General features: G+C 37.3%; 1 protein-coding gene across 26 annotated transcripts in view; it reads left to right on the top strand.

The window, feature by feature from the left end:
• The window catches only part of LOC112055922 (twitchin), a 170,366-nt gene that overhangs the window by 139,310 nt on the left and 3,212 nt on the right, over window positions 1-27,844 (top strand). For 18 of the 26 annotated variants that reach the window (XM_052889242.1, XM_052889258.1, XM_052889260.1 and 15 more), the window contains 19 exons: window positions 5,288-5,446; window positions 6,721-6,762; window positions 7,811-8,018; window positions 8,354-8,540; window positions 9,149-9,303; window positions 9,999-10,151; window positions 10,768-10,897; window positions 11,451-11,550; window positions 11,719-11,884; window positions 12,317-12,441; window positions 13,868-14,063; window positions 14,598-14,767; window positions 15,293-15,411; window positions 15,816-15,960; window positions 16,378-16,544; window positions 17,177-17,315; window positions 17,637-17,742; window positions 18,124-18,260; window positions 18,713-18,882. In XM_052889242.1, coding sequence (XP_052745202.1) covers window positions 5,288-5,446; window positions 6,721-6,762; window positions 7,811-8,018; window positions 8,354-8,540; window positions 9,149-9,303; window positions 9,999-10,151; window positions 10,768-10,897; window positions 11,451-11,550; window positions 11,719-11,884; window positions 12,317-12,441; window positions 13,868-14,063; window positions 14,598-14,767; window positions 15,293-15,411; window positions 15,816-15,960; window positions 16,378-16,544; window positions 17,177-17,315; window positions 17,637-17,742; window positions 18,124-18,260; window positions 18,713-18,882 — 2,774 coding nt within the window. Of the gene's footprint in view, window positions 1-5,287; window positions 5,447-6,720; window positions 6,763-7,810; window positions 8,019-8,353; window positions 8,541-9,148; window positions 9,304-9,998; window positions 10,152-10,767; window positions 10,898-11,450; window positions 11,551-11,718; window positions 11,885-12,316; window positions 12,442-13,867; window positions 14,064-14,597; window positions 14,768-15,292; window positions 15,412-15,815; window positions 15,961-16,377; window positions 16,545-17,176; window positions 17,316-17,636; window positions 17,743-18,123; window positions 18,261-18,712; window positions 18,883-19,247; window positions 20,089-27,844 lie in introns of those variants that run through there. The other 8 variants (XM_052889267.1, XM_052889266.1, XM_052889256.1 and 5 more) reach the window with 3 other exon arrangements.

Here is a 27,844-nt window from a genome sequence, read left to right as displayed (position 1 = left end):
AGAAAAATAGGTTTGTTGCAGTACGCGAACAATAAACATTTCGGATGTATTTAAATCGTCTGCGGTTATCGATCCGCTTGTATTTATGCGTTTAGAAAAACGTAGTAGATACGTAAATATGCGTAATAATTTGTTCTAATTAGACGTGCGTTGTGCGACAGTATTTATAAGTGGCTGTTTTTCAGTGACAGCGGGTAGTGCGATTAATTTAACTTCCGGTAAGTTTTCTAGCGTAGGAGCGAATGGCTTAATAGGCCATTCGTTACAATCTGATTGCAACCAAGATGGGCCGCTAAACCATAAAGGATGAGATATTAATTGTGCTGGTGTCAGTCCTCGAGACAAACAGTCACTTGGATTTTCTTTACCAGCGATGTGAAAAAAGTTTTCCGGTTTTACATTGGTTTGAATTTTTGAAACTCTATTAGCGACGAATGTTTTAAGTTTATGTGGGCTAGTGTTTATCCAATTTAGTGTTACAGTAGAATCGGAAAAGGCATAAATGCGTTTCACCGTTATACGTGAACAATAACTTGATAATACGACGCTAACTAATTTGGACAGTAAATAAGCCGCACAAAGTTCTAATTTTGCAAGCGTGATTATTTTAACCGGTGCTACTTTCGATTTGGCGCAAAGTAGTTTAACCGTAGTCGTGGTTGGAGTCTTAGTGTGAATATATAAGACTGTACCATAAGCTTTCTCACTTGCGTCAGCAAAGGCCACTAGACTTATTTCACAGCTGTCTGTAATACCTATGTGCCGTGGTATCGAAAGCTGGGATAAGCATGATAACTCCGATTGAAATCTCGACCAAGACTGCGTGATTTGATGAGGTGGGTCATCATCCCAATCTATTTTTTGCAACCAAAGCTCTTTAATTAATAGCTTAGCGTATAAAATGACAGGTGCGATCAAACCCAATACGTCAAATAATTGTGCTATAATTGACAACATATTCCTTTTAGTACATTTGAGTTCGTTAGGTGTGAAGTTGAAGGTAAATGTATCGTGCGCAGGTTCCCATTCAATACCTAATACCTTTTGACCCGCGGCGGTACTGAAATTAATTGTTTTTGGGTCCAAAATCGAAGGATGCAATATTTCTTTAGGATAATTTTGTAAAAATAGTGAAGAGTTACTCGACCATTTTAAAAGTTTAAATCCGCCTAGTGATAACATGCTGGATAATTGATCTGCTAAATTAACGGCTTCGCCTACTGTATGCGTTGTATATAGGACATCCTATAATATTGCCCTTCATCTTTTATTTTTTTTGCTAAAGGGTAGTTTCTACCTTCATCTTCTGCCAGTTTCTTAAGCGTTCTAAGTGCTAAAAACGGACTACAACTTAGACCGAAGCAAACACGGTTAAATTCAAATAATTGCAAGGGTTCAGTTTTAGCGAAGCGATAGAAAATGCGTTGAAACTTCCAGAATTCTGGATGAACTTTTGATTGCAAATACATTTGCTTTATGTCGGCAGATATTGCGATTTTAAATAATCTAAAATTTAAAAGTACTATAAATAAATCTGATTGTAGATTAGGGCCCTTATGTAACAACTGATTTAGGCTGATATTATTTTCTACACTCTTACTAGAAGCGTCAAGGACCAGTCTTATTTTCGAAGAGACCTTATCCTCCCGTCTTACACATAAATGCGGAATAACGTATTGAATATCCGATTTATGTTTGATTGGAGCTAAGTAGTTTTGTTGAATATATTCTTGAAAAATACTATTATATTCGGTGCGTAAATTAGGGGACAACTCCAATTTGCGTTCTAAAATTCTAAATCTAGTTAGTGCATGCTGTGATGCGTCACCTAACATATTAGGATCCGACTTAAAAGGCAAAGCTACTATATACCTACCCTGCGAATCGCGTTGCGTTGTATTTTTATAAATTTCTTCGCACTCTTGCTCTTCGGGGCTAAGAAATTTATTTTTTGGTTTTGGTATTTCTTCTACTTCAAAAAACTTGCGTAAAGAACTATCCAATCTCTCGTTAGTAATAGCACAAAAGATTTGAATCTGCGAGTTATATGAACTTTGTGATATCGGTGCTTCACCCATCAGAATAAATCCTAGCGTTGTTTCGAAGGCTTGTGGCGCCCCTGGCGGCGAGTATATGCGACCCGTCCGAATTATTTGCGTGAACATCTGTGCGCCTAATATCATATCTATTCGGCCAGGTAGGTAATAAGTCTCGTCCGCTAGCGGCACGCCTGTCAAATGAGTGATCGACGATTTATCTATGTGCGATGTCGGTAATTGATGTGTTATCTTGTCTACTATCAACGAGTTAAATGTATACGAGTTGTTACTGTTAAATTTCGAAAAAATGGTTAAATGTGTAACACCCTTTATTTTACTAGAATTACCTCCAAACCCATCGACCGACATCGGGTATGTCGGCTGGTTTATATCTAAATTAAGACGGGTAGCACATTCGTTCGTTATAAAATTATGTTGCGAAGCATTATCAATTAAGCATCTAAGCGTAAATTCAATTCCCGATTTATTTAAAGTGCGTACACAAGCAGTAGCGAGCAAAACAGACGTGCGAGTCGTTTGCCTCGTTTTTTCTATTGAGCATAAAGATACAGCGGCTGCCGTATGGTTTTGCGTATCAACAATATCCCGCGCCGAGGTAGCTTTATTCTTATCTATTTTATAGGTAGATGCATTATCGGTCCCAGATTTGTGTGAAAAACATAACAGAGAATGATGAACCTGAGAATTGCAAAAGTTGCAACTTTTTAAGCTGTTACAAGAAACCTTTGTGTGATAAACAGACAAACATGCAGTGCATGCGTTATTCGCTTTTATTGCAGCATATCTGTCTCGCGGCGTTAACTTTAAAAATTCCGAACATTGATAAAAATGATTATGATGCTTATTGTTACAGAGAGGACATTCATATGTATCTGACGTCACGAAAGACTTCGTCCTAGGTGGCATTTCTTTAGGTACAGGAATCCTACGCATTCGTGGCCGATTATCTGTGACGTTAGTATATGAACTAGACGGAATGCGCTCATTAATTTTCGCTTGCTCTTTAATAAATGTAATAAAATTTTCAAATGAAGGTAGTTTTTCGGACCGAATTGACGATTCGTATAAGCGAGCGGTTTCTTGATCTATTTTCTTTAATGACAGATACAGGTAAATAAAATCGGTTTTGTCTTTAATTTTTAACTTTTCAAATGCGGCAATAGAAGTCGCGCATGTGTCTAAAAATGAATTTAGGTTCTGCGAATTTGTAAGCGGTTTGAAATTATAAATTTGATCTAAATAAAAACATCCTAAATTTCGTACGTCTTGATATTTGTCTTCAAGAGTTGAATAAATTAACTGATAATTGTCACCCGTGGGTTCGATACCCGCGATGGCCGTCTGAGCGGTGCCTGAAATTTGCCCTAATAGGTATTGTAGCTTCTCGGTGTTTGACAAATCTTTGTTATAATGAATGATGTTATTATAACATTCATAGAAAGCCGTCCAATCCCTGGCGTTTCCATCAAATTTTTGCAAATTTATAGCAGGGAGCTTAATTCGTGACTTAGATTGTACCGGCGTTTGAAATTTAGTCGGGCTTCTCGGACTATTGGATGACGAAGGTGAAAGTTCATTCATTCTATATTGAACTGCTGAGAACAATTCTTCAAAGGCGATTAAAGATTGAAAGTTTGGTTCGTAATTCGTATCTTCCTGTAAACGAGCTATATTGAGCTGTTTAACTAAGTTTAAATACTCCGTACGTAAGGTATTTATATTAGCTGCCTTGCTTAAAAAGCCCTCTGGGTTTTCGCCTGTATTTGTAGAAGCGTTATATATAGCTTGCATATTAGCAAAATAAGCGCGAACCTGAGCCTCTAAAATTAAAACTTCCTGGCCTACCTCAGGTAATGATTCAGGCGTACGACGTGGCATTTTGAAATAATATTTAATATGCGTATAAGCGTAAAATATTCAAATAAAAGTCAAGCGTAAGTAATAGGCCACCAAATATTTTTCAATGTAATACTATTTGCCACATCAGCTGGTGGTCGAGACAAAGAAAAAAGATGTCGACTTACGAGTTGCACCGACAACTATTTTATTGCATCAGCTTTAAAATAATAGCGAATTTAAGCGTAAATCTTGTAATAATAAGTTGATAATAGCGTATATATTCTAAAAATGCGTTTGAAATAGGTATAATACCTAAACGTAACTATGAATTAATGGTACATTCAATTCACCGTAACACGTCAGCGAAGAAAAAGTGCGTAGTGTAAGAAATATATGGAAATAATATGAATACGAATATAGCGTATACTCGAAGGACCTTGCGAAATAATAAAATAAGCGTTGAAATAATGAAATTAGCGTTTATATAAAGAGAAAAAAGGGGGTTCAATCCGTGGCTCGAAGTGACCAAAAATATGTTCGCGTTCGGCTTTGCTAAGGAAGGGAAAAAATAGAACAGGACTTACTGACACTGCTTTTCTTTCTTTTTCTTCTCTTCACTTTTCACCATAAAAACACATAATTTAAGCGAACAGGCGGATTGTCGCGGTGCGCGCGCGCATACGTAAGTTGGTGGTTTAATTGCGACTATAATTTTGACAAGTGTTCAGCGGCGTGGACGAAGATAACGGGAGTTTATGCGGGACAGAGAGGTAAATAGAGGATGCGTTGGAGTAGGAGAGGGAAGCGTGAGCTTGGCGCGAACAGTCCCTTTGTATATATTAAATTTTATGTAGAGGCCTAATAGAAAGCAGTAATTCTATCAAAGTTAAAACGCGCTTGCCTAAAAGATGCCTATTCAGTATTCATTCTAACCTTAAAATTGTAGGTGGTAGGAAGCACAAACACCTAAAGGAAATTCCACTATTTTAATTCTCAGTACCTACACCTTGTCTAGATACATACCACGTACGAAAGACGCCGTTAACGTTGACATCCATCGTTTCTGATTAATTTAGGGGAACGAAAAATTTGGAAAAATATAGAAAATAAATCTTTGCAAAAAAATAGTCAATCTGACGGCCAATAAATTGAACTATGCGCACTTACAAGATATCTAAAGACAAGATTTTCGGTCGTTAATGACGTGTTGCAAAAGATGCCATGCTACCATATCTGTTGCGTCGACATTACAATGTCGTGTGAAATTTTCAATTCTTTATCATCTTCATCATTGTTTAATCCAAAGAATACCATATCCATTTAGGTTCAACTGCCACAGTCTATTGTTCAGTTATTGTTGTTAATTATTGCCTTTCTTCCTTGCGCAGTTGACGAAACAGGCAAGAAAATACGCTCAAACGCGGACCACGGGCCAGTGAAGGACTACGACAGCTACGTATTCGATATCTACAGCAAGTATGTGCCGCAGCCGGTCGACATCCGCACCTGCTCTGTATACGACAAATACGACATACTGGAAGAGATTGGTAAGTACCGAACGTATACCGTAGAAGCTATGGAAAGAATTCCAGTGTAATAATATAGATTGGATAACAAGAATAAACACCAAAAAAAAGAAGATGTAACCAAAAGACAGATCGTTTGGTTATGAACTAGATAACGTAATAATTTTCACCACATAATATAGTATTTTCTTTTTGTCCCATTGCATAGATAACCCTTTTTTATTCTTTACAATGGGACGAAAGAGAGTGTGGTATGTGGACATATTAGTCTCTCTTTCGTCGTCTTACTTTCCTTACTGTCTTACGTCTATTTTGTTATCTCTTGGTCTATTTTGGCATCTTAGGTCTGCTGGTTTTACACCAGGTTAAGTTTAGGTAATTTTTAACAAAGGTAATAACCCGTATTAGCCGAACACATAGAAAATATTAGTTCAAATAGTTGAATGTCCCTTAAATGGCAGTTATGGAGAAAGGAAGAAGGGATTGGTATTTGAGATACCTCAAGAGAAGCTTTTGATGTAAAGAGAAAAGTAAAAAGTGCTGTTGTAATTCATTTAATGCGCTACTGTAGCGCGATTATTATTTTATCTCAATATTACCTTACCCACCTATACCTTCAATATAAACTACAAATGTAGAGAAGAACAAGTAAATAATAGAATTTGAAATCAACATACTTCACTGACTACATGCTTGGTTTATTTAAAAAAAAAAAAACAATGCTATTCATGTATATCGTGTCATTCAACAAACAAACGTCTATCCTGTAACTGTATTCTGCGTGAGATGTGTGAGTAACGTCTACACAATACTATAGATAGAGAGATAAAGACGAATCCGATCATCAAGCTGTCAAATTATAAAAACAATATAGTTACAAAATTGAACAATTGTTTAGATTTAAAATAAATTTCTTTTACATGCTTCTCTAAGGGTAAGTAAAATAACGACATAAACACTATTACGTACGACCCTATTTTTACTATAAAAGATCGCATCGTAATTATTGATTATAAATCACACCTTATTAGGAAAAACAAGAACCAAATTTCATTTGAGTTATATTGGGTTCTCGATCAATTATCATATAGGAGTTTGTATTTTGTAAGTTAATGTAAGTTTTAATATAGCAATATTTAAATAGTTGTAAGTACATAAAACACAACAAGCATGTCAATGTAGAACTAAAAACTCACGAAGTTGCTTGAGAGATATTTAGAAATTTTTAACACTTGACTAACAATGTAGTTCGATTTTGGACCTTGCTCCTATAAAAACAGTGTCGAATTTCGCAGGTGACTTCGTGAGAGCTACTTCTAAACGGAAACCACGGGAAGGTCTGTGTGTGAATAGATCGATGTAGTGCATCTCTTTCTATCTGCATCTCTCTCTCACACGCATACTATTTTATATTAAATATTTACTATATTATACGTACTTATATTACTTTTTATTATATACACTGGCTTATTAGCACGAATAAATATAAAAGAGATTTACAAAATAATAATAGTATTGATAAAGTAGGCAAAGGCGAATATTTCTTCTAATTTACTTGAACATTTAAAATTATAAAACATTTCTTAATATTTTTAATTTCTCTGTAATCTACTTAGTCTGACACAATAATAAAAAAAAAAATGTTGTTATTATTACATTTTATAATATATATTATATTCTACATATTTCACACAATATATAACATTTCAAAATTTGTAGTAGTTATTGCTTATTTTGTAGGTTTATGCACGGTTTGAGCTTTTTTTGACAATTATTCAATATCTTAGTTATTTGATCATATTATAGGCAAATAAGAGAATTTTAAAATAGAACTATGGAGATTAAACTCAAAATTCAAACACAAATTTTACAAACGATATGTTAGCACACTTGAACATTTTCAACCTCAATGCAATGACATTGTATCTACTACAGTAAATGACAAACTCATTAGAATCACCCAGCACACCATCACTGCCTCGCTACGAGCATTTTTTTATATAGTATTCGGTGCTCACTAGTCAATAGAATGATTAAAATTACGTTTTATACTTAGACGGTTTGGGATCTGGACCCTTGAAATGTAACTTCCAAACCTACAAATCCTAGCTCTATAGATGTGTGGCGAATACATACGATAGTTGCTTACCATACTTACCTATGGTAGGAGCATTGTCTGACAAACTTTCATCTTACTGAATGGTTTACAGTCAGTGATAGAACTTTATAGCATCACTGGGTGTCATTAATCGAGGCGGTGCAATGGTACCGAGTGGGTCCTATAAGCTATGACCTTAACCGATAGCATTTAAGGTCATAACGGTCCTCAGCATTCATGGGAACGTTAAAAATTGCACATGCATAAGGTACATCCAACTGTTGTAGGCACAGGCGCGTTTGGCGTGGTGCATAGATGCAGAGAACGCTCTACGGGCAACTACTTCGCCGCCAAATTCATTCCCGTCGCCAGCGCTATGGAGAAGGAGCTGATCAAGAAGGAAATAGACATCATGAATCAGCTGCATCATCGCAAGTTGATCAATCTGCACGACGCGTTTGAGGACGACGACGAAATGGTCCTCATATTCGAATTGTGAGTATATCAATCTGATTCACATGTGCCGTTGTTAGCTAGTTATTGCGATTTACCTTACAAAAAAGATAAGTCTAAAAACAAGTCGGTGTTGTGGGTACACCTTTTCCTTAGACCTTAGATCCAGCGTCTATATCTTTTAGGTCATATCTGCCGTCTCCCCGGACTATCAGAATGAGAGCTGTTTGTCATCTGTCAAATGCTTGCACTCCATATCACTACATCCAAAACTTGAAAAATTATACTATCAATAACCTGGTTACCTCTAAGTTGTTTGTCTTCTATATTGCAAGCTATTGTTTCTCGAATCTTCTCACACATGTTCTTTGTCTTAGCTTATCCGGCGGTGAATTATTCGAGCGCATCACGGAGCCAGGCTACAACATGAGCGAAGCCGAGGCGGCGCACTACATGCGGCAAGTGTGCGAGGGGGTGAAGCACATGCACGAGCAGAACATCATCCACCTCGACCTCAAGCCTGAGAACGTCATGTGCACCACCAGAACTGGCACTGACGTCAAGGTAACACATTTATTCATTCCAGTCTTGCAATAGATCATCATAGTATCACCTCTTTCGTCATCATCATCTTCTAGACCTTATACTTTCGTAAGTAGGGTCGACAAAATATGTCATTTTCTTCTACTATTTTTATAATACGTCAACTCATCATCTATTTCATTTACAAACATATAATCCTCTTTCACATACTCCAACCATAACTTCTTTGCGATTCCTCTTATCTTGTGTTCTTCCACTTGCATACACAAGTACGTTTAATAATAGATTTACTTATGCAGCTGCTGCATTTGCTAGTTTGTATACCGTGTATCTATATGTCTTTCTATCCCTCGGAACAGAACGTCATATATCCTGGACTGGATATAAAAATTTTATGATGATCGATTGAGTAGTTAGGGCATGCAAGTAAAACAAATAAAATCACTTTCAATAAGTATACCGGCTGTAACACCAGCTACCCAGTACAAAATATTATATTAACATACTCAACTTTGTACAGTGAAATACGTAGGTGCTTTTTTATTCTACAATGGTACTTGGAGTCATTAGTAATTTCTTCTAAATTTAAATTTGCTAAAAACTATGCTTACTGAGTATTCTTTCAACAGATCATCGACTTCGGTTTAGCCACAAAACTGGACCCGAACGAAGTGGTGAAGATATCCACCGGTACGGCGGAGTTCGCCGCGCCCGAGATTGTGGAACGCGAGCCCGTCGGCTTCTACACCGACATGTGGGCCGTGGGCGTGCTCTCTTATGTCTTGTGAGTGTTTAGACTTGGGGTATCATGGATAATCAAGGCTAGATTCAGGTGCCAGCTGAAAATCTAAGCTGTATGCTCCAATATTTGCTTGATCTGGTAATGCTGAGCTGATACCTTTTTTTAAGATTGTGCCAAACATGACAAAGTGGCGTGTGATGCTTCTTCTACTTAGCTTCTTATTTCAACGTGCCCAGGCTCATTTTTTCAATGACGAATTGGCCCTTGACTTCAATATCACATGATGTTAAGTGACTATTTATAGTCACTTGGAAGTGGTAAAGGATTATTCTAGCACATAAATAAATAAATAAATATACTTAAACAATACACATCACTATCTAGCCCCAAAGTAAGCATACAGAGTAGCTTGTGTTATGGGTGTTAGTTGATATTATAATATTAATATACAATTATATACTACATATAAATACTCATATAATGTATAAATACACATAGACACTAAAAAACACCCATGCTCATCACACAAATATTTTCCAGTTGTGGGAATCGAACCCACGGCCGTGGATGCAGAAAGCAGGGTCACTACCCACTGCGCCACGCGGCCGACATACTTCTGACGGTTTGCTTGTTGAGGCCTATTATGTTCAACAATGGATGTCTATCGACTGATAATGATGTTTATATGCTACTATGTGAACAATTACGCCTTATTATGTAAACTATTTTTGCCATAGACTGTCCGGATTATCACCGTTCGCCGGCAACAATGACATTGAAACTTTGAAGAACGTAAAGGCTTGCGACTGGGAGTTCGATGAGGAGGCCTTCCAGCACGTCTCGGACGATGCTAAGGACTTCATCAGGAGACTCTTGGTCAAGAGCAAAGAGTGAGTACCGGATTATACGCCCTTTCCAAAATTAAAAAATATCATACCTCACTTTGCTACCTGATGTTAATATCCACACGTTTATATCCAATCAAATAATAAATCTACTTGTATTTAGTATGTTAGTTACTGCCAGGATGAGACAACGACAGGACATGCACTAGCGTTTCATTATATTTGTGTAGGTACCGTTCTTAATTTGGTCTGCTGGCTTTAGGCTTTGATTCCAATAACCTATTTATAAAGACGCCACGATTCAAGTCTATAGACAGGTGTAGCATGCCAAATATAAAAATAGAGTCCTCTCTGAAAACGAGGCATATAGCTGCACACTGTACAGAAACATATCCCAAATTATAATATCTACGCAGTTATTGCAACTTCCGAGAGGACTATAAGTTTGTTCATACCGCCCATCTCTTCTGCTTCTGCCTGCAATGCTATCTGGCGATGCTTCTGCGCTCACCCAAAACACCGGTGATGTCGCTAAGGTCGTATTAAGGAACTATTGGATGGACTCTTGCACGGAAGTATTGGAGGGTTTTGCTTTAAACCGTCAATATTTATTAAAATTTTAGGTAATGTGTTTCGTTCTTACCCTGTATTCCTCTTACAGAAAGCGTCTAACTGCACACGAGTGCCTGGCGCACAAGTGGCTCGCGGGCGACGCCACCGCCGCGCGCACCGCCACCATACAGGCGAGAAGATACGAACAGATGCGCAACAGACTACGACAGCGATACGACGTACGTCTTCTAGATTATACTGCCTTTAACCTTTTCCTGGGCAGATTTATAAATACCTGGACTTAGGACGCCACTAGAATTTTATAGCCGTCTGTGCTTAATGTGTGGGCTATCTCCTCTTGAGTGAGTCAAGCATTACCTTCTTTCCTGGGTAGGAAGCGGTAGAATTATTTCCCTTTTTTATGTTTTCCGCCCCTTTCGGATCTGAGGCCTTGCGGCCAATTGATCTTCCTGGGTTTTAGATGAGATTGCTTTCTTGCGTTGGGGCAGTATGCTTCATATGCTTAAGGGTAAGGTAGAAAAAGGATTACTTCCATTTCTTTTCCCAATTTGGTGGGAATTTTCAGTTTATTCAGACTGTAAATATATAACCACATTATATATATTACTTGCGCCTAATGGATAATCTATACACCTGAATTCTACCAGCATCGGACTTGAATGTTTAATTAGGATTAGGAGTAGTTTTTGTATGTGGCATTATTGCGAAGTCTACTCGTACTATGCATTATTAAAACCATTTGGATTATAAGCTTTTTTTTCTATTGAACAGAACTGGTCATCGTTCGTGCTGCCGATCGGCCGTCTCAGCGAATACAGTTCGCTCCGCAAATTGCTCATCGAGAAATGGAAGATATACGACGGGCAATTCGGTGAGCTTATTAATAATTAATTCAACCAATAATTTCTTTTCATAAAAACATTTGGGCTACAACAATTTAAATATCAATACAATTTAAATTACTTATTTGGATTTGTAAGATTATCTGATTGCAAAACTGATGGATGACATATGACCATATATTTAATTGTTCGCGTAGATCGTCGGCAGGCGGCGCCGCGGTTCGTGATCAAGCCGCAGTCGGCGTTCTGCTACGAGGGCCAGTCGGTGAAGCTGTACTGCCGCATCATCGCCGTAGCCGCGCCCACCATCACGTGGTCGCACAACAACCGCGAGCTGCGCCAGTCCGTCAAATACATGAAGAGGTAAACACTAGAGACTGAACTGAAATAAATTATCATTAATATACAGTATGAATAGTGTGGGTGATAATACAGAGCCCTGTAGAATGCCAGCATTTATAGCATTAGAAGAAAAGCATGAATCGTTGACAACGAAAATAATCTGTGTATTTTAAAAAAGGTGACAGTTCAGACACAAAGCTATACAAGAAGCTACAATATAGATAATTTTGATGGCCTGTGTCAAATGCCTACACAATATCAAAGATAACTAGCACCCTTACAGATATTAAATAAATAATTGTTTCATTAAGTAACTGACTGTTACTCGTATATTGTTTGCATGCTTTACAATAAATTAAAGTTCACATAATCAGTAAGTATAATAATGTACCAAGATAGTAGATTAAGAACGAGTAAATAATTTAATACTAAACTAAAATACTCCTCCATCAGATACGCGGGCGACGACTACTACTTCATAATAAACCGGGCGAAGTTGGAGGACCGTGGAGAGTACATCATCAGGGCTGAGAACCACTACGGCTTCAGAGAAGAGGTCGTGTTCCTAAACGTACAACGTAAGTTTACCTACACACACATACACGTTTTAGCACACAGTTATTATAAAAAGAACTATCTAATCAAATTCCACCGACACAAATTGGTTAATAAATTTAAGTACATAATTGAACCTGTTAAAAGATTTTATATGAAAAGTATAGTATGCATTGTTTTCAAGTTTACGTTGTGCTTTTTCCGCATTGGTTGACCTATAAACAGATTTTCATGATCAATATGATACGAGTACCTAAATGTGAAAAATGCCATCATCATCATAAATTCTTATAATGCTTTAAAATGTTGTTTTATTCAGCCTTAAAATGGACAAATGCTATTCCGGTGGTAGATTGAGAAGAAGTACTCGTAGATAACTCTCAAACAAGTAAACGCAACACGATATGAAATTTCTTAACATTCCCAACAAAATCACTACAAACAAAGACACAAGTACGAATACAATAAATGAAAATACTAAAACAGTTGCGCTATTTATGTGATCAAGTGAAGAATTAATATTAAACTCCTATGAATTTAGCGGTGCATATTAGTACATACACCTGTGTGCCAATAATTCTGTGTTAATTAATTTGTTAGTTTAATAAGACTGAAATATATTATAATATGTCTATCGAGATCTAATTTAGTAAGCCACTATTTATAATTATACAACATTGCAACATTTATTAATTGTTTGGGCGAATTCTCCTTTTATCTTTGAACATCTGCATAATAAATGAACTTTGTCTACTTTGGAAGTCTCATTGGTTACCGCAATCGCCGTAGGTCTGCCATCTTACCACTATTCCCAAAACTAAACGGACTTCCCAGAATAGATTGATTAGACATATTACAAATTTCAACTCTTTATTAATCTCAGATTTCATAATGTATCTTTTGGCAAGGCATATTGCTAGTTTCAGCACAGTGATTATTAGTCAAGCAAATGAGTCATTATTAATCATGTCCAATAAAATATAGTTGTCATAATCAACTACAATACTACATAGTCTACGAACAAAACTTTTGTTGGCATCTAGGCCATCTATTCTTAAACATAGGTTCATTGGCTGTACAGTTGAATTTGTCGTTGTGTTAAGTATAGAATAAATAAAGAAAACTATTGAGACCATAGTACCTTCAGGAGACAGCTGGACAGAGATTTTGACCATAGTGGCTTTAAAACATAGCTGATAACAAAGTTCCTTATAGTTTAATATTTAACTCGCGAAATTATGTGCCTTGCTAAGGATTTCCACGACGCTAAAAATGCTGTCTTGCAAGTGGCGACTGAACATCACATTAGAATACGCATTACACCTACTTGGATTGTTAAAGTTTTTGGACTGTTTGGAGGATAAATTTTTTTTTCAAATCTCTTAGCTAGGTACATCAAACAACCTTAATTTAACCTTCAATGTTGTTAATCATGACTTTAATTTCCAGCGGTTCCCAAAGTCCAACGCCAACACGTCCCCGAGGCGCCGCGTCGTCGCGAAGCCATACCGTACACCTTCTGGCAAGAATCGAGCGAGACGGCACCTTCCTTCACATTCTTGCTGCGACCTCGTGTTATGCAAGCGAGAGACACTTGCAAGCTGCTGTGTTGTCTCAGCGGCAAACCTACGCCCACTGTTAAATGGTGAGATGTCAATTCTAAGATTCCAGTCTCTTGAATTCTGGTAAAAATTGAAAAACCGATTAGAGCGTCATTTTTGTCAATTTGATCCTTACACGCAGTAATCGTTTTCGGTATATTTGCATAGGTACATTTTATAAGTTAACATAAAAATTGACAGATAATGACAAGAAAATCGTACGGATTAATAATTATAAAGAGTCGTAGAAAAATTCTTATGTTCTATTATCAGTATATCCAATCTTAAATTTTATCATCAAACCTACAAATAATGGTAATCATTTAAAAGCACAATAATTTGCATTTAAATCTCCATAGCAACCTTATTATTAATTTACATCATTTTGAAATAAATACCTCCTAAATTTTTACCCATTTTTTATATTTTATATTCTGCATCATCTGATCTGCGCCTGCAGTATATTCCGTTTATATTATAATTCGGTAGATTAAGATCACTTTTGTGATTGATTTGACTATTGTCTCTGTTTTTTTTTTATCGGTACATTAAATTGTAAATATAAAATTAACCTCCAGGTACAAGGACAGAAGGGAGTTGTCCAAATACGAATACGCAATGGCGCACTCCGATGGCGTGGTGACGATGGAGATCATCGACTGCCGGCCCGAGGACAGCGGCAAATACACCTGCGTCGCCACCAACGTACACGGCACCGATGAGACCTCATGCGTTGTCATCGTTGAAGGTAACTTCATTTAAATAAATTCGAAAAAAAATCTTGTAAACCTTCTAATATTATCATGATTCTATAAGTAACTTGATCTCCCTGACGTAGGATTCCAATAATTTATATTTAGTCAATAAGTTATGTTCATACACCTTCAAGAACTATCATGATTTTATTTTGGGCATCAATATTTCAATTTTAGTTTTAGACGAGTAAGTTTCACCGATATATGCAGATCATTCTTATTAATGTATCCACAATATGTTTGATTGATTTTGTAATCAATATAAGCTTTGTAATCAATTCAAGTCAATGACTTGTTTTATAACCAAGAAGCAATAAATTCTGGTACAGATAATGTTGGATTTGAATCAGATTTGGTGTAGTTTGGCCCGTTGTTAGTACCGGCAAAATTATCACCACAACACCGCCAACCGATCCACTTTTTTAACTTGAAAAAAAGGAGGAAACTTAAGCTACATCATCCCACTAAAATATAAGACGTAATTGAAAGATTCTGATAAATCCATGTTAATTTCTCAGGCGAAGTAGTGACAGAGGAACAGGCTGCGCTCGCGCATAACCTGCTTCATTCCGGTGAGAGGCGGTACATCGAGAAGCCGCTGAAACCGGCGCCCACACCCATCATCACTAAGACCAAGGTATTAATAGTCTTATTTATTTATTTTTTTAAGGACATGTCCCTCGATTGCGATCTCACCTGCATTTTGCTATTTCTTAGATATTCTTGCGTCTATATTTCCAGAATACCGTCATTATTGTCAGAATCGTCTCTGGGAAATCATGATCATCATGGATTTCCCCAGACGATTCTGACATGATCGGAGCATCGGCTTCGATCCTGTTGATGATGATGGTGAAATGTAGGAAACTTTGAAAATATTTATCCTTCAAATTATCAATCCCCGAATCATATTAAATGTATTCAATATCCCGAATCAATCTAAGCCTTAAGGGCTTTTAGGGGTAAAAGGCAGGCCAAAATCTTATCCAAGCTATTATCACCGGATAAACTGTTGTTAATAAACCGTATTTGCTTTCGCAGGTGACAATCGACCCACCGAGCAAACCAAGACCCAAATACTCCCCTCAGAGCTCCGTGGAGGCTGCCCGGTCGCAGAGGAAGTACGGCGCCAGATTAGGCTCAGACACGTCGTCGAGGTCAAGGAGCGCTACTAAGGAACTTATTCGTAAGTATTCAGAACAAACTGTTATAGTAATAGCAGACCTCTCATTTCTCAACTTTGTGCAAGTCAAGTTGCTGGTAAAATCAATAGCGACGTGAGATTTACCATCTCATCTCCCAGGGCTGCAAAATATGCGACTTTGCGAAACGTCTTTTATCAAAACAAGCCTATATGTCCAATTCATGCCAAACGGACTTCCCTTAGTAGATTTCACTATACTATTGTGCGTAAATCTTTTGGATTTGATTTCCAAGCTCCTCGGCTCGGCACACATTTTTTGCTACATAGCCAATGTTACTTCTTGCCTCAAGTTATTTTTTTCTTTCGGAGGCAAAAAGAAATATTGGTAATTTTCAAAGAACATATTGTTATAATAAAGAAGTCTTCATTCTTATTTTTACATAATCTGTTTTACTCCAGTGCCTGCATCAGACTCAGCGATGTGCAAGCCAACGTTCGCGCGCGCCCTGCCAGACGCGCTGACGGCTAAAGATGGCGCCCCCCTGTTACTGTCGTGCTCAGTGCGCGGAGACCCCGACCCGAGGGTCGAATGGTACAAGGATGCCAAGCCCCTGCATTCTTCTGAGGTAAATCATAAACAATACATACTTCGGCGGATCAGGCTTGCCTATATGTATGCTCATTTTAGACTTGAAGATATTTATATTACGGTTGGTGTAGAAAACGCAAAGTAATAGGCCAGTCCACATCTGCATTAGTTTTGCTGTAACATAATTTTTAACGTCTGCCGTCATGCCGAGCAAAACCTCGTGGTATCACCTGGGTAGTTCCCATTCCTGTGGGAATACAGGAATAAAATATAGTTTATGTTACTTAGGGAGTATCCCTTATAATGTGACTTTCTATTGATCAAAGAATTTTTCAAATCGGTCCAGTAGTTTTTGAATTGATTCATTACATATAAAAATGCAAAGCTTTCCTCTTTATAATCTTAGTGTAGATAATCACGGATCTTAAAAATCAAAAGAAATCGGCATAAGGCGCGTTTAGTATAATTTATCAGTGGATTAAAAGTTATGTCCGAGAGTCGTTTTCTTATCTCAGAATATCAGAATAAATAGGCTCTTCTTCGTTTTCAATTAAGGGTATTAAAGTAATTACTTCTCTGGTCATCTTTATTCTTCAACACACGCTTTTTTGTCTTCTGTCCAAAACACGCTGTTTTGTCTCGTATAATATAAGTGATGTGGTCCCGCAGGTCGTCAACCTCAAGTACAAGAACGGCGTGGCGTCGCTCGCCATTAACGAGGTGTTCCCTGAGGATGAAGGCGTGTACTCGTTGAAGGCCATCAACAGCCAGGGCGAGATCGAGACCAAATGCAAAGTCTCCGTCAAAAGTAACGTTTCTATGTTTAATATATTCTACCTATCTCCATAAATTCAATATATCAAACTTATTACAAACTTATTAGTCACACTCCATTTCTAGAAACAACAAAAAAACAACTTCTCTCGGGAAGAAGGATTTGATATTAGACCTATATTTAACAATTAAATTTTTATTATATCAGCCTTATTAGTCACGATGAAACTGGAACCTTTGTCATTTTGAAACTAAATGATACAGGACTCAAAACTGGGAAAATAGGCTCCATCAAAAGAATACAACCTCATTTTTTTTTTATTAGATAACTTATGTAATTATTTTGTCTCATAAGGTATATCCTCCGCGGAGCCGCAGAAGGTTGACAAGGCACCGAGAATTGTAGACCACGCAGTGTCGCAGGTCGTGAATGACGGGGACCCTGTCACGTTATCTTGCAGGTTAGTATTCTGTTTATATATCTGAATTCTGAATCTCTGAATCTCTGAATTTGAATTCTGTTTATATTCTATATTATAAATCTGAACATTTGCATGTTTGTATAATTGGTACCCAACCACTTAAAAACAAAGTCCTAAAGAAAGAAGTAGTAATTTCATTAAACCGTTCTGCTTACACTACTTAAATCTAAAAATGTCATATGTGTGTGAAAAGTACGTAGAGAATTCTGTTAGACTGGTTCTGGTTGAAGTAGAAGTTTTTATTCATCGGCTTCAGCATAGAATAGCAAAATGAATGAAATGTTCCATAATCATTGTTGACTTTCACAAAGTAACGCCAGCTTCTAATCAATCACAGTTAACAATGTATTTTGTGTACAGAATCGCAAACGCGGAGAGATTCGACGTAGTGTGGCTGCACAACAATAAGGAGATCAAGCCCTCGAAGGACTTCCAGTACTCGTCGGAGGCGAACATCCACAAACTCACCATCGCCGAAATATTCCCTGAGGATGCCGGTGAGAGAGAACAATATTTTATCCGTATGCACCAAAGCAACGAAAGAGTTGCATTATTAGAAATAGGTCAAGGAATCCAAATCCACTAATGAAGAAAATTCGCACTACTGCATATAACAACTACCAAATTTCTTCTTCTGTAAAAGCTATCTGCTATCGGAGGTTAACATTAAATAAGGCAAAATTTACTTTACGCTGTTACCCGAAACAGTGTTATGGTACTCATTTTGAATAATTAGCTCTTTAGCCAAGATGTACGCTTAAGACCTATAATTTTTTTTGATATTCCCCTTTAACTTCTCTGGATTCCTCTATTGCCCTCTAAAACTCTTAAATACATGGACGCAGGACATTCTCACCCAATTTAAGAACACAACAAATAGATTAGTAGTATGTGTGGACAACATTTTTTTATTGATATAAACTAACAATTGATATTTTTGTTTTGCCAGGCGTATACACATGTGAGGCGTTCAACGATGCGGGCGAGTCGTTCTCATCGTGCACGCTGGTCGTCTCGGTGTCCGGGGAGTCCCCCGCCGCGCCGCAGTACACTGCCTTCCCCGCCTCCGCTACCGTGCAGAGTGGAGAGCCGGCCGTGTTCTCCACTGAATTGGATGCGGTAATTACATTTTTAATTGATTTGACAATGATAAATCCATAATAATAACAATGATTTTAAATGCGAAAGCAAGTCTTTCTGTATGTCTGTTACTTACTTATCTTTGACCTAAACCGCTGCACCGATTTAGGTGAATTGTGGAACGTTGGAGGAGACTACTTTTTATCCCAAAATAATTCACGGTTTCTGCAGGATTTGTGAAAAGCACAATTTAACGCAAACGGAGAATGCGTACGAGATGCCTATTCACTGTTTTACCTTGATACCTTGAAGGTATTTCAATTATAGTTGGTAGGAAAAACAGACGCTAAAGAAAGAAATAAACGAAATACATATAAATTTAAGTTATTTTATTTTTCTTACAGCCACCACTCCAGCTTCAATGGTTGAAAGACGGCAAACCGATCGATGAATCATCGAACAGATACAAGTTCATGATGGAAGGCACGTCCACGTACCGCCTAGAGATCGTTAACACAAGTTCGGAAGACAGCGGCCAGTACCAAGCCCGTGCTGTAGGCTCAAAGGGAGATTCCTTTGCCGCCTTCTACTTGAACGTAGTTGATAATTAAAGATTAAATAAACGAAAAATCTCAAAACAATGACTGACATATAAGATTAGAAAGAAGGGACCCAAGACGCCACCTTGCGGTACTCTCTTCCGTGAAATCTTATACTTATTTACCCACGCGAACATTAATAACGGAAAACGATTTTTTATACGATTCGGAGTCTTAATAGTGTAAAGGAGTTTTTTTACAGAAATTATTATTATTTATTAATTTATTAAGTACTTGTTAAGTGTTATACCCTATCGAAAGCTTATGAGAAGTCGCTTGGAAGATCGAATCCTTGTTACATTCTCTAGTCACTGTTTAAAGTTTAAATGTTATATTTATTTGTCGATTGTTATTCGTTATCGTTATTTATATATTACATCTAACATATTTATTTGCAGCTTCTGATTATTAAAGCTTGGAATTAATGAATGTTGGCATAGATTTCACTTCGACTACATCGTCAATGACCATTGCTCTGGTACTTTGTACGCCACCACAAAGTAACTTTGCAATGGTCGTGCGGTGAGACGATTCGAAATCTGTATTATTTTTTATAAAAGTTTAACTATAATTATTTAATTGTAAATAATTTTATTTGTATCATGTGACCGCATAATTTAAATAAATATGTATACTTAAAATTTAACTTAACGTTTAATTAATTCACCCTTATCCTGTAGGACTAAGACCATCATCAAGACCACGACATATATCTTGAGACGAAAGAAAGACAAATGTTGGCCAATAGCAGTAGAGTCAAAATATCGCCCTCTCTCTTTTGTTACGATGAGGTAAAAGAGATGGGACTTTTTTCTAAACAAAATTTGTCATCTTTCTTTTTAAAATGATCAATATTCCCAATTCCCCCCAACTAGTCGGGAAAGACTATATTAGGAGTGGGTATGAAAATAAGCCGAGATTCAACGGGGCGGGGATCGAACCTCAACCGACCGCTTGACTGTTGAGCTATTGGTCAACAATGTGTTTTGATGTTATAGTAAAGTGTACAAATAAGCTTTTGACAATACCTATATAGATGATAGCTTTGACAGAAGACGCGTTGCAGTAGGTGCGTTCTCGAATTTCAATTTATTACACACTAATCTCTTAGTTCTTACCACTACATTCAAGGTGAAACTGACTTCCCGGAATAAATTGACTAATTAACAACTCAGAATAAATGGAGTTACTTCCTCGCCGCTGTCTATTAGCGCTCACCAGATGTTTACAACAGGTGCTGTTAAGTTTTATTCATGAAATGTGTTATTTCGGAGTACACGATGCATTAATCTAGGATTCAACTCAAATAATTATTTAAAACTACATAATTAACAGAGTTCCGACACAGAGAGCGTTCTTTCTGAGGCAGAGAGAGCAGACAGACAGAGGGAGGTTTAGGAGAGAGATTTAATTCCTTGCACGAGGCAGTTTCGGATTTATATTTTCCGAATTGGGTCAGGTCTGACTGGTCTGGATAAAAGACTTGGGCCGTGGCTAGTTACCATTCTACCGGCAAAGATATACCGCCGAACGATTTAGCGTTGCGGAATGCTGCGTAGAAACCGTCAGAGGTAATGGGTAGAATAGGTTGTGCCTCTTTCAAATTAGCCTGCTTCTATCTCAGAGGCACAATTATCCACCCACTTTAACATACTCGCGTCATATTAAAATGGACGGGTAATTCTTGAGTCGTGTCTTTGAGTATAGTATAAACTCGCATTGTCACTTAACGTGAGATCGCAGTCAAGGGCTAACTTGTCATTGAATAAAATAAAAGCAGCAAACAACAAAATGAACGTAACGATGTCTGCTGGAACTGTTTTATCGTCTACCAAAATATTACCGATTACGTCATAATAAAACTTTGGCAAACTATTGCATATTGCTAGTTTCAGCGCGAGGGTCATTACTTATCCATGAGTCATTAATAATTATGTGCAATATTACACCTGTCATAATCATGTGTGATACCGCATTCTCTACGAGCAAAGCTTTTGTTGGCATCTAGGCCGGCTGTATCTATTCTTGTAGGTTCATTGGCTGTACGAATGTCTTGGTCTTAATTAAAACGTGTTAGTATCGCGATGCACCTGCATATCGGCAATCGGCTATTGCACTTGAATTATTTGAATAGTTAGTGATTTTGTGAACGAAATAAACTCGAACGCAATGGGAGAGAGGCATATGGGATCATGTAATTTCAGATTTTGTTTTGATCTATTTTTATTTAGTTACATGATAGATTAGTTTGGTTTAAAAGTTTTACAGAACGTGCAAATGTATCAGCAATTATAACATTTTTACAAGAATGCAGTTCAGCTTCGAGAACATTTACAACACAACTTAATATTAATGATACAGTTAAAATTATTATTTTAATTTTAAATTGTAAAATATTAACTTCTAGTAATATTTCATTTGATTTATTCTAGAATCAATGTGTTGATATTGTTACTAGGCATGCGTACAATAAATAAAAAATCAAACATCATCCAACAAATTTCGGTCTATAACGGATTGCGACGAGCTGCTGGTTGCTGGCGATTCGAGACCGTGCTTTTGGCAGTCCATACTAGAGGCCTATGTCCAGCAGTGGACGTCCATCGGCTGATAATGATGATGATGAGGGCTTTGATGTTAACGTAGCAGGTACACTGAGTCAATTGGGAACTGAAGATTATTATTAGAACAGTATATTCTTAATCAAGACATCTTTTTCCAGCGATTCATGGTACACAGTACAACTGGCAAGACTCAGGTGCAAAGGCACCATCCTTTACATTCTTTTTACGGCAGCGCGTTCTAAAAGCGAAAGACAGATGCAAGCTGCTATGCTGTGTGAGCGGCAATCCAGCACCAACTGTTAAATGGTAAGACGCAACTTCTAGAAGTTTCAAGTTGGTGACAGTTTGGAAACAAACTCTTTTATTTTCATTACTCGACCCACTTACTCGTAAGTAAACCAGCAACGTAGAGGCTACGATTATGATAATATGGGACTTGATGTGTTCAACTTTAAGTTGTTATGAATAATTTTCGGTTGAAAGTATAGTTAGTACGCTGGCACCATTTGCATTTTAATTTCCACCAGAATTAAATTAAGTAGTCCCATGATAGGCTTTAGATAGCTCGTAAGTACATTTTTTTAAACTGCTTCCACCTCGAATATTGTTGTTGTTTCTTTAATGATGACTAGGTAATTTAATTTGGCCATAAAAACGGAAAGACGGACGGATACTGACGGTCGATCAACAAATTAGATTCCTGTCCAATGGACGATTGGCGTTCCATTCTTGCAGTCTTTACGACAAATTGGGAGAAAAGGGAATGTTGTGTGGCCACAGTATTCTCCCTTTAAAAGATAAAGGAATCATAATAAGCCACACCACATACGCATAGATGATCTTGACATCCGAATCATATTAGAAAAATTAAAATCATACTTCTAGGTATAAGGACAAAAGGGAGTTGTCCAAGTATGACTGCCGGATGACTCTCTCCGATGGCGTGGCGACCATGGAGATCATCGACTGCCGGCCCGAGGACAGCGGCAAGTACTCATGCGTCGCCACCAACGCGCATGGCACCGACGAGACTTCGTGTGTCGTCATCGTTGAGGGTATCTTGATGTTATTTGGCTCTTTCTGCAATGCATCTAAACCAAATACGTGATTTTTAAGCTGGTTTAATCAACGCCAATTGTATGAATAAGGGTGGTACTCATTCATCCTTGACCTTATCCCACGTAATTCCTAGTCTGCAAAATACATCTCTTGCACTCTATCTATTATTTGTCGAGGTATCATCTACTCCTTCTACACATATCCTCATTCACAAATTCCATCTCTACTCTGGTCTTCCTCTCTTCTTATGTCCTTCCACTTACGAAGGGTTCAAAGGGTGGTACGAAATACTAATGGTAAATTTAGTTAACCCACTGCGAGAATACTTCGAAATAATATTCTTCGGAGAGTTATTCACAGACTGAACACCACAATAAATGCTTTCAGCAAACTCGGCTGACAGCGATCAATAAACTGCTCGATATCTTATTGCCTGAAGACGGAAGACTCCGAAAACTGCGAATTTCCAGTAAAACTTATAGCTTAAATACATAGCCACTAGCTTTAGGTCTCGCAAAAAGGCTTTAAGTCACTCAGTAGGCAATGGAGCGAGCTGTGCTCATCGTATATTTCCGTAATCAAATCAAACATCAGGAAATTCGCAGTTACAAAAACTGCCGACATGGTTCTTCGAGTTGCAACTCTTCAGAGGCAATAGGTGGAGTAAATACTTGGCCAGTAATTGATATCTATCGTCTGATAATGATGATAACGATTATTGATCTTAACAAAACAGCTAATCAATTGTAACTTTCCAGGCAAAGAAGTGACGAAGGAGCAGGCTGTGATGGCACAAAATCTGATTAAATCTGGCGAGAAGAGAGTTACCGTGCGTTTACCATTTACCCTTATATTATATTTATTTCAAAATTATTATAGATAATATTATAGAACCTACTTACGGACACGTATGGCTTTATGCCTGTGTCTCAAATTGACAAACGCAGAGCGTCGCACTGTTGGACCTGGTTTAACGTAGGCGTCTATTTATGGTAGGTGTCCACTAATGCGATTCGTCCAATACATACGATGCGGATTACTGGACGCCTATCATTGCAGGACGTGTTCCTGGTATATGGTTTTCCACTCAACATTTTTAAGATATTTTAGCTACTTTAGCACCTTCTTTCTTTATCACTACTTTTCTGCTGATGCATCAATCCTGAGACTTTAATGCTGTCCACAGGGCCCCGTGGAAGCAGTCAAAGAAGACACGACACCTAAGACTGTTGTTATTTGTAAGTATTACAAATAAATGATTATTATAAACATTCCTGTATGTAAACTAGCTTATGTATATGCTATTGAAGACTATATTATAATCTATCTTTGTCCCAATTTTTATCTAAACCAGATAAGAAATTCTACTTAAAAAAGCCTATAATTATGTTATCCATAACCCCCTCTTCTAGTTAAAATCTTATTAAAATTGATTAAGCTATTCCATTAGTCCGGACAAACAGACAGACAAATACACGAAATTTCAAAAAAAATTGGAAAACTTTGATTATGTTTGAATATAGTATAAATAGCTCTAAGCACTTTAAAAAAAACACAACAATTATTTCGCAATCACAGACAGTTCAACTATATTTATATGCATGGGTTATTGATGATGCTTACTATAGTCCGGCAAGGCAAGTTGAATCGTGCGTGCGGGGAAGTGAGGTGCATCAGTCGTGGGTTTTTCATTCATCGCTACACGCCCGCCGGCCCGCACGGACCATAGGGAGTGTTACGAACGAAGTTGCCAAGCTATAGTCAGTTATGTTAGTTGATGATTACTAGCTTAGGTAAGTACTTAGGACCTAAATCAATCTTCGTCATCAACCCATATTCGGCTCACTACTGAGCTCGAGTCTCCTCTCAGAATGAGATGGGTTAGGCCAATAGTCCACCACGCTGGCCCAATGCGGATTGGCAGACTTCACACACGCAGAGAATTAAGATAATTCTCTGGTATGCAGGTTTCCTCACGATGTTTTCCTTCACCGATTGAGACACGTGATATTAAATTTCTTAAAATGCACACAACTGAAAAGTTGGAGGTGCATGCCCCGGACCGGATTCGAGCCCACACCCTCCGGAATCGGAGGCAGAGGTCCACTGGGCTATCAAATATATAAATCAATCTATTCAATTATATTCCAGTACCAGTCGTCTCAGAATTGCTGTGCGAGCCATCGTTCGCACGCACTTTGCCGGAAGCCCTGACCACTAAAGAAGGCTCTTCCCTGATGCTTGCCGGCTCAGTGCGTGGCGACCCTGACCCCATTGTCGAGTGGTACTTGGACGGATTGCCACTGTATGCTTCAGAGGTAAATTCTGTACCCTGTATCAAAATTGAGGGGCCCAAATGAGGGATAAAAAATTTTGACTTAACCTAATACTATGTAGTACCAACTTTTGGGCTCAAGCTTGACTGGGGGAAGAAAATGTTTTTTTTTTCTAGTTTGTTATTTATGAAGTGAATATTCTGCAGTTTTTTTGGGTTTCAAACCAGATCAAACGAGATTGAAAGTCAAAAGTAAAATACCGAACCCACATAATGTTTATCTGTGAGGAAATTGTCCTTCAATCCTTTTTATTAAGAAAACATACGGACTTACGAGTATTAAACGGATAGTAACTTGACCTATGAGTAGGTACAAGTTTGTTTGTACCTTATTCTGATAAAGAAAATAAAAAAACACATTCAATTAGGCTTAGTTTACAAGCATTTGTGAAACATCCAAAATAAGTCATGATGTAATGGTGGTAAGTAAAGTCGAAAACTTAAAATTAAAGTTAATTAAAGCGTAAATAAGTTAATGTATTCGCAGGACATCACCATGACGTTCAGGCACGGCGTGGCGTCACTTGTCATCAAGGAGGTGTTCCCGGACGACTCGGGCGAATACTCCCTGAAGGCTATCAACAGCCAGGGCGAGGCCAAGAGCAAATGCAACGTCACTGTTGAAAGTAATCTCACATATCAATTAAGTTGTATTACTAGCCTTGAAGTTTCACCCGCGTAATTCCCTTTCCCGTGAGAATACGGAGGTAAAATATAGCCTATGACACTCACAATTAACGTGGCTTTCAAGTGATTTATTTATTTATTTATTTATTAAGTTTGCTAGCGACTTTTACATATTTTTACACATACAAAAAATCAACTTATGAACTAACATGCTTAACTTATGCGAAATCGTATTAAAGCAAACATTGCTTGCAAAACCACTTTCATCTAATAATGTTACAAAACAAAAATACTTATATTTTACAACTTAATTATAAATCTAATGTATCCTAATTCAAAGCAAAAAATGAAATAAGTAATATGTATTTTTGTATCTAAAACTATATAATCAAAAATTAAATTATTAAAAGAAAAAACTAAACAATAAATAGTAAGAAAAAGCAAGGTAACTAATAAAACAAGCCAGTCATACTTGGCTAACCAGGTTACTAGTGATTAACCTGCGAAATGTGTTTACGAAGTGATAAAAGAATTTTCAAAATCGGTTCAGCAGATATAGAGATTAGACACCACTAACTTTACATTTTGCTATTACTTACATATCATTTTGTTACTAACATTTATATATAGCTACATTTTTTTACGCCTCAGTTTTGATGCGCTAAAGTTCCGTATGCTACAAGCCCTTGGAAATGTTTAATAATTATGCCGCCCAAAAATTATAGTTAATATTTGTTTACATAAATAATTATCGAAATGTACCGCTCAGAAATTACGACATAGTGTCCGAGAGTTATTTTCTGATATAGTTACGCCTTATTCGCGTTGGTACATTTCACAGGTTAATGTTGTCCATGGGTTTGTATTCTATAGTATAAAATACCGTTGACTGACTCAGAAACAGTGCGGCATTTTGTAGGATGATTTCTTGAATTCCCTGTAAAGTGTCGCTCTGCTTATAGACGATGGTTTTCCACTTACCATCAAGTGAGCCAACTGCATGGTCAGTCAATCATTAGACACTATGAAAAAAACTGTTTAAACATAACTAAATAGGGATACTTTTTAGGGGATTTAAATTGTATATACATTAAGAGTATACTAATAGCAAAGCAATTTTGTAAAAGTAACAGTAGTACTTTCGGAGCTACAGGGCTTTAAATGGTTAGATTTGCGGCGCTGCCGCGGATCCCTGAAAAACGCTCCATACAAAATGGCACGATTTAGTGACGTCGTTGGCTCGCTGATCGTTAGGTTTGTATGGGCGTTCAAACAAAATTACTAATATCTTTGTTATTTGTGCGTTTATGTTTATAGTTCATTTATTGAAATATGTCACATTTAATGTAAGAATGCTAAAACTGTATAAATTTTCATCTAATTACGATAAAAGATTTTTAATAGATTTTGGAATTTTATTATCTCATTTATTTTTCAAATATCCAGACAATCGTTGCTTTTTATGTATAAATTAGTTAACATTGACCTTATTTACCCGAATGTATCATAAAAATCAATATATTCAAACCTAGTCATCATCCCCATTGCCTTCAGGTTTGATTCCGCCGAAGATCGACAAGCCGCCAAGAGTCGTCGAGCATATAATGTCGCAGACTGTGAAAGATCGGGACCCTGTCACATTATCTTGCACGTTAGTAATCTCCTAATAATACCTTAGCCTTGTAGGTACTTAAGTTTTCTATACTTATAGGTACTTCTAGCCTTGTAGGTACTTAAGTTTTCTATACTTATAGGTACTTCTAGCCTTGTAGGTACTTAAGTTTTCTATACTTGTAGGTACTTCTAGCCTTGTAGGT

The sequence above is a fragment of the Bicyclus anynana genome, chromosome 25, assembly GCF_947172395.1.
Source record: "Bicyclus anynana chromosome 25, ilBicAnyn1.1, whole genome shotgun sequence".
Classification (NCBI taxonomy): Eukaryota; Metazoa; Arthropoda; class Insecta; order Lepidoptera; family Nymphalidae; genus Bicyclus; species Bicyclus anynana.
This window is presented reverse-complemented; position numbering and strand designations above follow the sequence as displayed.